Consider the following 15090-nt stretch of genomic DNA (forward strand, 5'->3'; position numbering starts at 1 on the left):
TTGTATCGTGACAAACATCAGCATCCTTAGGTAGCATGTGTATTGCATTGTCTCTCTTCAGGGAAGGTCAGACACATGTGGTGGTGTAGACAATTTGGTAGGCAGTTCACCTGTCGCTGTAGTTCATAAACTCGCTACTGGTGCTGGCACACTTCTGGCCAGTTGATACATGGAAGTAGTTCATTGACAATCATGATCGATAGATTTCGCGTTAACTGAAAACGAAATAGGCGGTTGAAGAAAGTAGGAGGTTGGATTGTAAAGCAAACCGTAAGAAGTGTGTTCTCTTGCCATGCTGCAGCTTGCAGTGTGCATTTTATTTTGGACGAGGTGGTTGCAAATACTTCGGCCAGGTTGGCGTTCTGTAAGCCCAAAGATACTTGCAAATAGGTCACGAGCACCACGGCACGTTTTGCTCTCTTCCACAGGAGAGAAAGCGCTGATCAATTCTCTCGGCGAACCTGCGAGATCATAGCCTTGTGAGAATCAGCCGTAGAGTTCAAAAACATCATTCGATTTCAGAACACGATCGAGTGTCTGGATAAGAGTCATCGTGCAACACGTTATTTAAGTGATTGGGATCATCGCTGTTGCAGGGATGCCGCGTCAATTTCGTGGATTCATGCAGAGCAAAAGTCTCCCCACTTGGTGTAGAAACTACGAGGGAACTTGCAACTGCACGAGTATCTCCTCGATCTGTTGATCTACCATACATACATCCAGGTTCATCCTCAAAATCTCTATCATTTCTGCCGTGGTCGTTGTCCTTGTCGCTGAAAAGTACGACGTCGTTCGCGAGAAAACGCGCCTTGGAAATTGCCGAACGCGTCACTGATAAGATTTTCTTCAGTGCGGCCTCAAGATTACTAGTTCAGGAGTAGTTGACCCAAACATCCACTTTCGGCACAATTGCTACTCAAAATGTCCTCAGAAATTGTGAAGAAGAGAGGCAGACCCAAGAAGGTCGTCTCTGACCCGGTTGAGTCCGAATTGGCAGAACCAACTAAGAAATCAACATCTACCCGGACAAAGTCCACAAAGACAACTACCACAAAGCCAACGACGGCAAAGAGTACTGCGTCTGCGAAACCCTCTACGGCTGCGACGCCTACACCAAAACCCAATGCTGATGTGACGGCACCTCCATCTCCGAAGGCCGGCTTGAGGGCAGCAACTCCAGCCGTAAAGAAAGCAGAATCCAAAGCACCTCCCCCTCCAGCGGCAAAGAAATTAAAACCACAAGCTCCTTCGCCAGCTCCAGCGGCAGTCAAGGCCCAATCTCAAGCGCCTTCACCGGCTCTTGTAAATGCTGCAGGCAAGAAGTTGCCCATAACACCGGCGACATCCAAAATCCTAAGCAAAGTCCGAGAACTCTCTCAACAACAGAATACCCCATCCACACAAGAGCCTACGCCATCTTTCAAACCACCAGCAACAGCTACCTCGGCCAAAATCCCGCCAACAAAGCCTATATCATCCCCTAAATCCCCGCCAGCACCGAAGCCCATTGCATCAACACCACCCCCTCCTTCAAATCCAAAACCTCCCATCGCTGCGCTCAATTCCGCAATCGTGTCTAATATAACGACGCGCGCAGGCGCAAGACCAAGTTCAAGCGGGAATAGGCCGTTGCCACCAAATTATAAACCGGTGGCTAGGAAAATTACAATGGCGATTGTGGCGATGCCGATTGTGATTGTCACGAGTTGGGTGTTATATGAGAGGTGTAAGTTCTGCCTTATATGTCCCTAGGATCACTAAATGGATTCGCTAACGTTTGGACGTAATGAATAGTGGTGTTGGGACACGATCGAAAACTTCTTGTGATGCCTGGATTACCAGAAGCTGATGTGGGGAAAGAGGAAAAGGTTGTGGTATCATCGACCTCAACCCCCGAATAGATATGGGAGCTGTGCGAAGAGGCTGGCTGGAGATGAGCATATATTGGGAATGTACACAAATGAACAATCGCCATGATACGATGTGTTATGATAATGTATTCTTGGTAGGTATATATACAAAGGAAAATCTCTACATTGGAAACCTAATTAGGACATATTAGGAGGCATTGGGTATTATTTCAAGGTGTTGCACCTGCTACGCTCCATATCCTCAGCTGTAGCTAATTTTAAGCTGAGGAAGTGGCGGGTTTGTTAGATTTCTCAGAAACAATAGTTCTAAAATCTTGTTTGTTAATTGCTTTGGGTTTAAAAATTTTGGGATGTCCTCGCATCGCGGTTGTGGTCGCTTTTCTTGACGAACTACATTGTGTGTGGCACAATATGTCTTCACACGAACTTACAAAGTTCAACTAACTCAACTATTCATATACAGCATCGCCCACCTTAATCAACGAGCCTTACCATGAGCCGTAGGTGGGATACTAGCAAATAACTAAAGTCATCTGCAAAAGCAGACATCGCCTATCCATGCCAACCTCTACTCCAAACATCAATGTACTAGCCGTGAGAATTCCGTGAGAATTACACTATCTAGACACCCAGCTTGCATCTCATCTCTAGACAATCTCTAATAGACCCAGGGTTTCCGAAATCAACAAGCCAACAACCCCCGATTAACGCGTTCTATTGCCAGAAAGGGTTGGTTTTACCAGTGCCTGTTTGATTCTCATTTAAATGAATTTTGCGCTCAACACCAAAACGCGGCAATGAAACCATCGGAAGTTCATAATATGCAAGCTTCGGGTCGCAACTAGCTATGCTATACCGTGGAATCTTGTGTGTCCCCGTGCAGTTCTATCACCGCGAAGAATGTAAGCAGCAAAGGGTTTTGCAATCCGCAGTAGAAAATCCCGGCTTGACGCTTTGGCTACAGTACCTCGCACGTAAAGTTCCTTTGACATCCATCGCTTTTGAGATGTTGCCCGCTTGGAGGAGTCGGTCAACAGACATGTGCCTTGGCTGCATGATATATCGACTTTGTTCTGTTGGATCTCGTCGGTTTCGTCATACGCTCCGCTCTTAAAGTAATGGTAACATGACCATAGGCTCTCTTTTCACTCCCGAAATTATTGCTTAGGAGGATCATCCCAGGTGACTACCAACCGGGACCAGCGTACCTATCCCTCGGAAGAAGAGACGTTACTTGTACCGTGGAGATCTGGGGCCTCGCATCTGCTTGGGATCATGAACATGAACAACAAATGCCCCTTGAATTGTGGTCCCGTGTTACTGAGGAAAGGCTACGGAAGACCTACGGCTGTACTTCGTACAGCTTTGTAGGGTTATCGGCGAGTTAGCTGCCTGCATTTTCTATACTACGCATTCAATCCCCTGAAAATACAACGCCAGGCGAGCTTCTGACGTTCCCTGTTGATCATCAATTCGAGACCGTAGGGGTGGCCAGGAAGCCCCGGGGCCAGACTGCCTGCTCGGAGTCGACACAGTTTGACAAGAAAAGGAAACTATCCCGGTGTCCTGTCGGTCGAACAACTACCGGACGCACTACGGAGGTACCGCAAGGCACTTCCGTACCTGAAGGCTCACATCCTACGAGTAACTAGTATCTCTAGATGTAGTGATACCCGTACAAAGTGCTGTATGGACTTCCGTGGCGGCGATGGCTACTTTATATCGCCTTGCTTGTACGAGTATATCAGCAACAGCAAGCCGTCATACTGCGTCTTGTTCAGATTAATCTACCTGGAATAAGCCGAGTTGGTGCTAGGCCTATGCCAATAACACCAACAGCCAATAACACCCCGAAAATTGAGAGGCATAAGGTAACCTGGGGTGCATATCGATCGTGGCGCTCATGCGCCGCCCCCTGGGGCTACCTGTCCCTCGGCAGTCAATATTCCGATTCCGATTCACGAGACACCAAACATCAAACACCAACTTCAAATGAGCTCTCCGGACAAGATGACAGCGGAGAAAAGCCTCTTCTCAGATTTTTATGTCTCTCCTTGTCTCATTTCCAACCCAAATGCCATGGCGCGCGATGGAACCGTTCTCCTCTGGCCGTCTTGAATCAGCTTCTTCAGGAAGGCGATGAGCTCGCCAAGTCTGTCGTCTGATGGACACCGTCTGGCCCAGCATGTTGTAGTTGTGAAGAATAAGTGGAGATGAGAAGTCTGGGATGCATCAACAAGATGCATCATCTGACGGGGGTTCTGAAGGATCGTTCGAGTTGGAACAAGTCAAACGGACATATATCTAGGCAATGACCTCCCTTCAGTCTTGAGAACGCACTGCCCTTTTGACCTTTTGACTACTCCTGTCAGGCGCCCAAGACTCCATCTGTTCTCACGGCATGTTATAGTTGGCATTGAAGGTATGTTTTGATTGAGATGATGTTCTGTCGTCTGTCGTTCAAAATATGAAGAAATATTATCCCCAAATCCATTCCCGTGCTAAGAGCTTGTTAGTGATCAGCACCATGCTTTTTGCCGCATTTCTCGTCACCCTGGTGGCGATCCTGTCTCAAAGATCGACAATGGTAACCGCAGCCGGGTGTTGGAGGAATACCGCCTGCAATGGCCCATCCACGCCCGCATTTTCAGGAAGCTGGGACAAGTACAACTATTCACCTTCGAGCCGAACAGTTACTCCGAAGAGAGTTCGTTCTTCCAGCGAAATCACCTTTGCAGATTTTCACGGACCCGCATCGTTGACGGGCAACGGCTCTTCTCTCATATTTGATTTTGGCTTCGAAGTTGGTGGCATTGTGACCGTCACTTATGCTGCCAGAGGATCCGGGTCACTGGGTTTGGCCTTCTCGGAAGCGTCAAACTGGACCGGACAATGGTCCGATAGCTCGAGCGGTTCATATGTGCCGGATGGAGCCATATTCGCCAATATCACCGCCACAAGTGAAGCGAACTACACCATGCCTGACGCTAAACTCCGAGGTGGCTTCCGGTACTTGACCCTCTTTACTGAATCTAACGGGCAGATTGAAGTAGATATTACAGACATAACGCTAGAAATTGCATATCAACCCTCTTGGTCCAATTTACGAGCCTATCAAGGATACTTCTACTCTAACGATGACTTGCTGAACAAGATATGGTATGCCGGAGCATATACCCTCCAGACGAATGCCATTCCACCTGCTACTGGTCGCGAAATTGTTGGTGGTGGCTGGCAAAACGATCGGAATCTCAATGACGGAACCACCGACCCAACCATCTATGTTGATGGAAGCAAACGTGATCGCACTGTTTGGGCGGGGGATCTCGCCATTGCTGTTGCTAGTATTTTAGTGAGTACGGGAGATACCGAAGGTGTGAGAAACACGCTGCAGGTGTTATACAACGATCAGGTAGGTAGCTTCATATTATTCTTACCTTCGAAATACCTTGCTCACCCTGTTATAGGCTGATAATGGAAACCTCCCTTTTGCCGGACCTGGGCTTTATATTTACAACTCAGATACATACCATATGGCAACGCTGATCGGAACTTATGATTACTTCCTATATACGAACGATAGAGATTTCATGTCCGGAGTATGGAATAAATACAAATTAGCCATGGCATATATTACAGGCAAGATCGACAAAACAGGATCAATCTGGGTGACGGGGACCGAGGACTGGGGCCGTGTTGGCCAAGGAGAACATAACACTGAGGCTCAAATGTTGCTATACAAGACCCTCACGAGTGGCAGCCAAATCGCAACCTGGCAAGGAGATTCAGCATTGTCGTCAAACTGGTCATCGCTGGCAGCAACTCTGAAAAAGGAAATAAACAGCGCTTATTGGGATGCTTCAGTTGGGTATGGCTAACCATTCTATCATTCTGCCTCTTGCTCTCTAACCACCTCCCAGTGCCTTCAAAAACAGCGACGTAGATACCAACGTCTACCCCGAAGACGCAAATAGCATGTCCCTCGCCTTCGGCGCCGCCGATTCCTCCAAATACTCCACTATCAGTAAAAGCCTCACCAAAAACTGGGGTCCCATCGGCGCAATCTGCCCCGAATTACCAGGCAACATTGTCGGGTTCGTTGAGTCCTTTGAGATCAAAGGACATCTAGTAGCCCGGGAAGCAAGCCGAGCTCTTGATCTCATACGCCGCTCATGGGGCTGGTATCTCAATAACCCCACCGGAACTGGAAGTACGACCATTGAAGGCTATCTCGCTGATGGCACGTTTGGCTACCGGTCCCAGTACGGGTACAATAACGATTACTCGTATACTTCGCATGCCCATGGCTGGAGTACCGGCCCCACTGATGCTTTAACCTCCTACGTTGTTGGCTTGACCCTCACTGCACCAGGTGGAAGTTCTTTCCAGATCGCACCGCAATTCGGAGACCTGACGCATGCTGAAGCCGGATTTATGTCACCTCTAGGCAAATTTGAAGCTAATTGGAGTTTGATTGAGGGTGGGTACACGGTTGACTGGTCAGCACCGGGCGGTACCAGCGGTGTGCTTATCTTGCCCGCCGCAAATGGAAAGCAACCCACTATCGAGGTGGATGGGAAGGGAACGATGCAGAGTCAGGAGTTTGACAGCGCTACTCAGACCGTTACGGTTAAAGTTGGGGATGGGAAGCATAGAGTTCACGTTACTTATTAATGCGCCTATATCTCGATGGTCTATAGTGGATAGGATTTGCTTTGCAGCATTTCATTCTTCGTGGAGTTTCAGGGGAGGCGATATGGGCCGAGCGGGCTATTCATCGCGTGGATATTAAATGAATTAGGTGAGCATATTTGGGATGCAGAATAAGTCTATTGATGAGAAGATGAGCAGATGAGATATACCCCAATAGCAAGATATTTCCGTTTCTAGGATACTCTCTACATCGTGCATATAGTAAAAAGGGTACTTCGTACTGTCATGCAATCCACTGCCCTACTATTCCCCTGTATCCCATTGAAGTGTAATAGGGGCGAGATACAGTGTCATATTTTCAAGGCTATTGGCAATATGTGCAATTGATATATGTGATTGATAAATCCCAGATGCTTGATGTTGGACCTACAGCTCATTATCACATATTCCCACTATCAGCAGGCCCGATCATCCAACATATAATTCAACCATCCGTCCCTCCACCTTTCACCGGCGGCCTCAACTCCCCTGACCCGTACTCAAACTCGGTGGTAAGTCCTCCGGCTTCGTTCCCCACTTACTCTCAGTGCTCCCCAATGTTAACTCCAACACACCCCCGTCGAGCCAAAACTCATGGCCAATCCAGTTCTTAGTATACTCCTCCCCATTCAACTTCGCGCTCTGGATATAAATGTTCTTAAAGCCGGGATCGAAATTAATACTCTTAATCGTAGCCTTCTTCCCAGTCTGCCGATTCGTGATCGAGACTGAAGGCAAGTAAGGCGCGTTGATGAGATACACGTTTTGGCCTGCGACGGGATAGAGACCTATCATAGCAAGCGTGCTAAAACTACCCATGGCGCCAGAATCGTCGTTCCCTGGTATACCGTTGAGTGATTCGTTGAACTGCGAGGGGATGTAGAAGTGAGAGAAGTATGAGGAGAGCCCTGGACGGCCAGCGTAGTGGAATTGGAACACGGGCAGGAAGGCTTGTTCGTCACCAATATAGAGCAGGCCGGAAGTGTGCAGGTAGCTGAGGCGGTCGACGAAGCTTTCTGGGCCACCGAGAGTTTTTATGAGGGTCGCCATGTCTTGTGGGACGTAGAACGTATACATCCACGCACTGCCTTCGTAAGTCTCGCCACCGTCTCCGTTGAGGTAGCAGGACGTGAAGCCTAGGAGTGGGGAGCAGCGGAATGGGTCTTGGTACGCCCATGACCCGTTGGCATGCTTTGGTTGTAGGAATCCTATAAACCCGGGGTCGACAGACGTCCCCTCGTGCCCATTAGAGTTGGGGACGATGGACGTTTGGTCTGCCTTGTACAAATTCATCCAGTTTTGGGATCTCTTGTAGTATTTCTCTGCATCATCAGGGTGGCCGAGTCGCTTGGACATTTCGGCGATGCAGAAGTCATTGTAGGCGTATTCGACTGTTCGAGAGACTGACCGAGTATCATAATTTTCGTTTTTTGGGATGAAGCCTTTAGTTTTCCAATCCTCGAGTCCGCCTCGCCCCGCGACTGACCAGTTTGGAGGATCCTCTACGCAGATTGTCAATATAGACCATTTCACCTCAAAACACCATTATAGGGGTGTTTTTTACCTTCTGCATCCGAAACCACAGCTTTATAACCAGTTTCCCAGTCCACGCCGTCTTTGATATTCTTCAAATAGGCATCTGCCAACACAACATCTGCATTCGAACCGCCCTGTGTCCAACCTTGGCATAGCGACATTCGACAATCAGGAAGTTTACCTACAAATAATCAACCACGTATCCGTTGATATGAAAGGAAAATCACGCACCTTCATGCCTATATATATCAATCAAACTCCTAACCATTAACGTCTGACTCTCCGGGTCAAGTATAGTAAGTAAGGGATGGATACTTCGGAACGAGTCCCAGATGCAATAATACGAGTCATAATACGGCTCCGTTGAGTTCCACAACGGGTTCTCGCCGGTATAGTCCTGCGGCGAAATCATTGATCGATAAATTCCAGACCAGAACACCGTCCAAAACCGAGTACCGATCTGGCCTTCCTCGATTTCCACCACGGAAAGCTTATCTCTCCATGCATTTGTGGCGGCTGTCTGCACTTTCGCGAAATCAAAATCTGGAATCTCCGTTTCTGCATTCTTGCATGCTTTATCAATGCTAATGAACGAAACCCCAACTCGAGCTAAAATCTGGTTATTTTCTGCTGGGGGATGGAACTGGGTCCAACCTCCTGCTGGAAACCGCCAGTCTTCGAGCTTAGGAGTCGTGCCATTTGCTGGTTTTGGCAAAGGTTTGCCGTATTGCCACACTCCCGTATCCCTGACCTCAGCACCCTTGAAATCGATGCAGAAATAGAGCTGGTAGGACCCCATCCCGAAAGACGGAGAAAAGGTACCATGCCCAGTTTGCCGGCCAGTTTTAGGATCCACTTGAACTCCACCGTCCCTTATGGAGTCCGGTAAGTCCGTCAAGTCCACAAGTATTAGAGGACTGTAGGGCAGCCCGGTTTGATTTTTTAATTCTGTCGTGTTGGCCTTATAGGGGAATTCAATGCTGTACAATACAGAGTGGTTGCTAACAGTTATCTGAGTCCGGATCCCAGTCTCTAGAGTGACTGCAAAGTAGCCCGGTTTAGCAAAAGTCGTGTCCTTTTTTCTTTTTACAGCGCGGTCCGCTTCGCTAAAGAAGCAGTTGGTGATATTGTCGTCACGACAGCCCGTTTGTGGGAAAATAGGAAAGTTTCCTAGAGACGGGGCCTATGAATCTTGCGAGTCAGATGATCGAGCTGTTTCAAATTGGGGTTGAGCTTACCCCTCCAGTGCCAGAATCGTGCATATGAGAGAAGCCGGTGATTTCACTGTCATCTGAGGCAAACCCTCCCTGATTTTCATTGGGGTTATTAGTATCGGCGACGGCCTTTGCCATACCTTCGAGATATTAGTACGATTGGCTGGGTAAGATATTTGTAACTTCCGTACCGAATGGCAGCGTTGCCCCAGGGAAGACATGGCCTATGGTTTAATCATCAGCTCAACCCGGGCACACTTTCAAGACTGAATATATCCTGACCTCCGTTTATGGTACCGATCAAAGGATCGATATAGACGAATTTGTCAAAACTGGTATCGCGGGCTTCTTCGACGGCTGCCACGGCCAGCGGCACCAGGAGGAGCCCGAGCAACGACTTCTGCTTGAGATTATACATGACCATGAAGCCTCTCAATAATCACGACAAAACAGACCGTCGACTGGAAGCCATTGATAGAATTGGAAGGGGCAGGATATTTATTTAGAATTCCCCGCGAAGCTTTTCATGGCTCCTGGCTCCGGTCCCCTTGCGGAACACATGCCGATGGATGGCACCCCGCGTTGTATACAATTCTACCATAAGGGGAATATATATATTACCACGTTACATAGGCTGCCCACTCACATGCCGTATGTTGTGCCTGATCGACTTATCCCCAGCACATCGAATAGCCATCCGAAATAGTGGTGCAAGGTTGTACCCAGTGACGATGGGGGTTGCAATCTACTATACCTATCCATGTGTATTGCAGGTGGCATGAGAGGGGCGGGGTGGCATTTGTGGCATTGTGGCAGACGCCTTTACCGGTCGAAGGCTGCTTGGCGGATAGCTGCTTCGGACCATGCGTACCGGATTAATATCCATATAAAATCCGTGGCCTGAAGCTCGAAGGATAAAAGGTCGTAACTTGATCATCTGCCGGCAAGAATAATACTTCGTAAAACTCCATGGGTGCCAAGGGGGAAGGTCGTTATCGGGCCATCGCTTGGAATGTAGCCGAGAGGACCTGCCCACGGCATACGGGCTAATAAGAGCTTTGTAGTGCGCTATTGGCTTAAGAAGATTAAGAAAATCTACAAAGTAACCGTCGTAGCAAAAGACAAGCTACGTTCTATATCGCGCATGCGAAAGGAGAAGAGTAATTCTTGGCTCCGACTTGGAAGACGAATAGGCCCTAGCGTACAACATACAAAAAGGTTCGGTCGGATTTCCTTTTGATATCAATTTTCAATAACGACAATGGGTTGGGACATTTAGGCAAAATGAACTGACAATTCCCGATTCAGGTTCAAGGTAGGGATATAATTTCGCTGCTACTGTACTAACTCAAAGCTACTCCTACGCTTACACAACAAATTCAACCCTGACTTGGCAGTTCAATCTCCATATCAAATGCCTTCCCCATTGTTACTCCAATGCATAATAAATTGGAAATAGCTTATTCGATTTGGGCTAGCTTTGCCTCTTCCTCATCCTTCAAGAATTCAGCATTGAGTCTCGCGATTTCATCCCTTGCTTTGGCATCTTCTGGATCTTCCACAACTTCTGGTTTGCTGTTGGCTGGTGTGGGGATAATCCCCGGCTCCGATACCTCAGATAATTGCTTCGGCGCTTCCTCCTCGGTAGCTGATTCTTCCTCGACATCTGGTGCGGGAACTGCCGGCTCCTCAGTTGATGATTTCTCCTCGGGCGATGCTTGCTCCGGCTCAGAAACGATGACCGGCTGGGTATCTTCCACCACTTCCTCCACAATCTCTGGGATGGCTGAATCCTCTTTTACTTTCACTTCTTCGCTGGTAGCAAGCTCTAGCTCCATCTTAACATCGGCAACATCGGCAACATCAACAACATCAGCAACTTCAACAACATCAGCAACTTCAGCAACCTCAGCAACTTCAGCAACCTCAGCTACTCCAGCAACCTTAGCAACTTCAGCAACCTCGGCAACATCGGCAACTTCGGTAACATTGGCAACAGCTGCAGCATCTGTCGTTTGTATTTCCTTAGGCTCAGCAGGAGGGTCCTCAATAGTATGACTCTCAGCTGGCACCTCCTTGACTTCTGCTACGTGTAGATTCTGTGCCGGTTCTTCGGCGACAGTTTTGTTCTCGACTTCTGCTTTCTCCTTGATCACTGTAGGTGCCACTACTTTGGGCTCCTTCACCGCTAGCTTAGGTTGCTTCACAGCCGGCATCGTAGGAGCAGCTTCCTTCACTTTAGGAGCCGGACTTCCATTCGATGCATCATGAGCTTGCGATGTTCTATCCCTCGTAACTGGCGTCTTAACAGACTGTGCTCTCTTCGGTGGGGTCATGTCTGGCTTGTCGGCCGTCTTAGATGCAGAAGACGTAGTTGGCCGCATCATTCGAGCCAGGAACGAATCATCAGCGGGGGCCGACTGCTGGCCTAGGCTGGCTCGCGATGCTTGTTTCTTTACTGCAGGGGGTGGGGGGCCAAGTGAAGGTCTGCCGCTGGCTTTGTTTAGATTTGATGGTTTGCGGGCGAGGGTTGACTTTGTAGTCGTCAGGCTTGCTCGACTCGGTGAGCGGGAGGCGGCGTGGTGTGCTTGTAATGAGTTGGGAGGTTGTGAGTTTCCGGATGCACGACTAAGCGATCGTCGAACGGAGGGCGGTGATGAAGTGGTCTTCGATCCCGACGAAGCAGTATGTGCTGTGAGCGACGCAGGAAGTTTAACTGGCCGGGTTGGAGATCTAGGCCGTGGTTTTTTGAATCCAGTTTGTGGTGGTGACGGTTGAATTCTTGATTTGGCGGCCGATCCATGGGCAGCGGTGGTTGGTGGCCGGCTGGCGGGCTTTGGCGGATGACTTGCTGTTGTTGAAGTTTTGCTGTGCTTGCTCTCTGTAATCTTCACTGGTGCCTCCTTTGCATGGCTTCTGTTTGGTGTAGTTGGTGTCTTGGGTGCTGCTGGAGCTTTGAGATTCTTCTTTGGAGAGGATTTTGGAGCTGTAGCTGTTTTGGCGACTGATATGGGAGACGGCTTCGTAGTCGATTTGGTGGATGCTGGCTTTTCAGCCGCTTTGGTGACTGTAGGCTTTCCAGCCCCATTCATATGTGCAGCGACCACCTTCTCATCCGGCTTCGCTATAAAAGGTTTAACCGTCTCTTTCCTCCTATCGTTGCCATTTGCGACTTCTGCTTTTTGGTCTACCTCGACCCGCGGCGTTTCTTTAGCAGCGGCTGCTTCAAACCCAGAACTAGGCTTCCTAGAGGCGCTGTCCGGAGGCATGGGCGTCTTCTTTTCCATGGAATCTTTCGGATTCTCCCCGTCAATACTGAAGCTCGATCTCCGTTTCAGGATGGTTGGTTCGCTGCTATTCTCTCTCCTCAGGCCCAGCTGCCCGCCCATTCCACCCGGCCGCTCGACGGTCACAAAGCTCGTTCGCACTTTCGAAAGAGGGCGGGGTGACGTTGCAGCACTGGGGATGCCTTCAGATACTTTAGCTGGTGTTAAGGCAAAGAAGGAAGAAGCTCACCTATTGATCCTCCAGGAGAGCGACCTCTATCTGGCGGATCGGCGGGATCCTTATTCTCAAACATGGCTCGCAGGTTGCGAACACCTCCAGACATCTTGACTGCGTGTATAATTACAAAATATATGCGGCTGTCCGATGCACCGAATTCTCAACCTAAGAAGAGAATTAATCCCACGCCACGCCTTTGTGTGTGGTGCCAGCTGGCTCTAAGTCGGGCATGCGCTTTCTTGAAGCCGTGTATTAAGATTAAAGGTCGGAACCAGGAGGAGTAGAGCCAAAACACGCGGTATGGAACAAGGAGTGGGCAGACGCGACACGCGGGTCTTGTAAACAAAGGCGGCAGAGAATGGGTACTGGCTTGCAGAGGGATAGAGATTAATAAAGAATAGGTAGAAGGTGTTCAACACTGCACTAGGCACTTCGTATGGTATGGTATATGGTATGGAGATGAGCACACGGTGGTGGAGGGCGTCGGCGTCTCGAATATAAGGGAGACAGGACGGATATTATGCAGGGGGCTCAGGGGGTTTGAAGCTCTCCTGGCCAGAAATGATGTGGGGGGGGGGGAACTTGGGGGAGCTGTCAGTCAGTTGTTCTGGCTCGGGCTCTGGCCGGGCTGTCGGGGGGTCGGTGTTTGGGAAATGAAATGCCAATAATGAAATGCCTAGGGAGTGAGTCTAGGGAGCAAGTCTAGGGACTCTAGGGACTCTAGGCACCGCCTATAGGCGCCTCAGACCCTCCTCTCTCAGTGTGGACCGATCGACCGACCATCGGACATAGAGACCTCAAGAAAGCTGTCCCAGAGCAACCATTATTCCCCCAAAAGAAAATATCCTCTGCCCCCGAGTCGCAATTGAACCACCACGCAACACAAAATGGCTGCCCGGACATTGCGCATAGGTACGGCAAGATACCACTTGTCTCCATTCAATTGCCTCCCGCTAATATACAGGTTCCTCTAGGCCTCATCCCCGGCGATGGAATTGGCAAGGAGGTCATCCCCGCCGGCCGCAAAATCCTAGAAGCGCTACCGGCTTCCCTCAAGCTTAAATTCGAGTTCGTCGATCTGAAGGCGGGTTTCGAGACATTCGAACAAACCGGGGCCGCTCTGCCAGACAAGACCGTCGAGATCCTCAAAAACGAATGTGATGGTGCTCTCTTCGGTGCCGTCAGCTCCCCCTCCAAGGCTGTCAAAGGCTACTCGTCCCCAATCGTTGCCCTGCGCAAGAAGCTCGACCTGTATGCCAACGTCCGGCCAGTCAAGAGCGTTATGACCGCCAAGAATCCAATTGATATGGTGATTGTGCGAGAAAACACCGAGGATCTGTATGTCAAGGAGGAGAAGACATACGATGCCGCCGATGGAAGCGGGAAGGTCGCGGAGGCGATCAAGCGGATATCTGAGAAGGCTTCGTTCCGTATCGCGACAATGGCTGGGGAGATCGCTCTGCGACGACAGAAGATCAGGGAAAGCGGTGCACCGAGCATACACAAGTCGCCACTTGTGACAATTACCCACAAGTCGAATGTTCTTAGCCAGACGGATGGTCTGTTTAGATCGACTGCCCGGGAGGCATTGGCTGCGTCAAGGTTCTCGAGCGTGGGCGTGGAGGAGCAGATCGTCGACTCGATGGTCTATAAACTCTTCCGCCAACCAGAGACCTACGACGTCATTGTTGCACCGAACTTGTACGGAGATATCCTGTCTGATGGCGCCGCTGCGCTTGTGGGATCTCTGGGTCTTGTCCCCAGTGCCAATGTAGGAGAGGGATTTGCCATCGGAGAGCCCTGCCACGGTAGCGCACCAGATATCATGGGCCAGGACATTGCAAACCCCATCGCGACATTGAGGAGTGTGGCGCTGATGCTGGAATTCCTCAACGAGGAAGCAGCTGCAGCGAAGATTTACGCGGCTGTTGATGGAAACCTCGAGGATGGCAAGTTGCTCAGCCCTGATCTAGGGGGAACGGCTACCACCACTCAGGTTGTTGAGGATATTCTGCGACGCTTGTAGATTATGTCGAACGGAAAAGTTTAAAATATAGATTTAGATTGGAGCCTAGATGCTTGTAGTTTCTACGCCCAGGTCCTCGCACCTATCTGCAAAGCGGAGACCTACCTGGGGGCCAAGATCTGATATCTGGAAGCTATTTATACGCATCGCCCCGAAATGCCTTGATAACATTCATGTTGAACGCCGTCAATGCCAACCAATTCCATATCATACACCGCCCCTTGTCTTGTTTTTTCTTCTCGCCTGT

General features: G+C 49.5%; 5 protein-coding genes across 5 annotated transcripts; 3 read left to right on the top strand and 2 right to left on the bottom strand.

Moving 5' to 3' along the window:
* Positions 1 to 921: 921 nt before the first annotated feature.
* BP5553_09866 (uncharacterized protein) lies at positions 922 to 1901 on the top strand (the record flags this gene model as incomplete). The annotated part of the gene is made up of 2 exons (XM_032018489.1): positions 922 to 1726; positions 1795 to 1901. 2 exons carry the CDS (start codon positions 922 to 924, stop codon positions 1899 to 1901), a joined length of 912 nt encoding a protein of 303 aa, XP_031865326.1.
* Positions 1902 to 4398: 2497 nt separating this feature from the next.
* On the top strand, positions 4399 to 6545 carry BP5553_09867 (Bacterial alpha-L-rhamnosidase protein; the record flags this gene model as incomplete). Its single annotated transcript, XM_032018490.1, has 3 exons — positions 4399 to 5283; positions 5339 to 5739; positions 5792 to 6545. 3 exons carry the CDS (start codon positions 4399 to 4401, stop codon positions 6543 to 6545), a joined length of 2040 nt encoding a protein of 679 aa, XP_031865327.1.
* A 498-nt stretch (positions 6546 to 7043) lies between these two features.
* Positions 7044 to 9731, bottom strand: BP5553_09868 (putative alpha-1,2-mannosidase subfamily; the record flags this gene model as incomplete). Its single annotated transcript, XM_032018491.1, has 6 exons — positions 7044 to 8065; positions 8128 to 8280; positions 8331 to 9282; positions 9338 to 9453; positions 9505 to 9537; positions 9596 to 9731. The coding sequence occupies 6 exons, from the start codon at positions 9729 to 9731 to the stop codon at positions 7044 to 7046; spliced, it is 2412 nt and encodes an 803-aa protein (XP_031865328.1).
* Positions 9732 to 10773: 1042 nt separating this feature from the next.
* Positions 10774 to 12923, bottom strand: BP5553_09869 (uncharacterized protein; the record flags this gene model as incomplete). Its single annotated transcript, XM_032018492.1, has 2 exons — positions 10774 to 12782; positions 12830 to 12923. 2 exons carry the CDS (start codon positions 12921 to 12923, stop codon positions 10774 to 10776), a joined length of 2103 nt encoding a protein of 700 aa, XP_031865329.1.
* Positions 12924 to 13484: 561 nt separating this feature from the next.
* BP5553_09870 (putative homoisocitrate dehydrogenase) lies at positions 13485 to 14843 on the top strand (the record flags this gene model as incomplete). Its single annotated transcript, XM_032018493.1, has 2 exons — positions 13485 to 13500; positions 13555 to 14843. The coding sequence occupies 2 exons, from the start codon at positions 13485 to 13487 to the stop codon at positions 14841 to 14843; spliced, it is 1305 nt and encodes a 434-aa protein (XP_031865330.1).
* Positions 14844 to 15090: the final 247 nt, after the last annotated feature.

Source organism: Venustampulla echinocandica, assembly GCF_003357145.1.
Source record: "Venustampulla echinocandica strain BP 5553 chromosome Unknown scaffold_12, whole genome shotgun sequence".
In the NCBI taxonomy this organism is placed as follows: Eukaryota; Fungi; Ascomycota; class Leotiomycetes; order Helotiales; family Pleuroascaceae; genus Venustampulla; species Venustampulla echinocandica.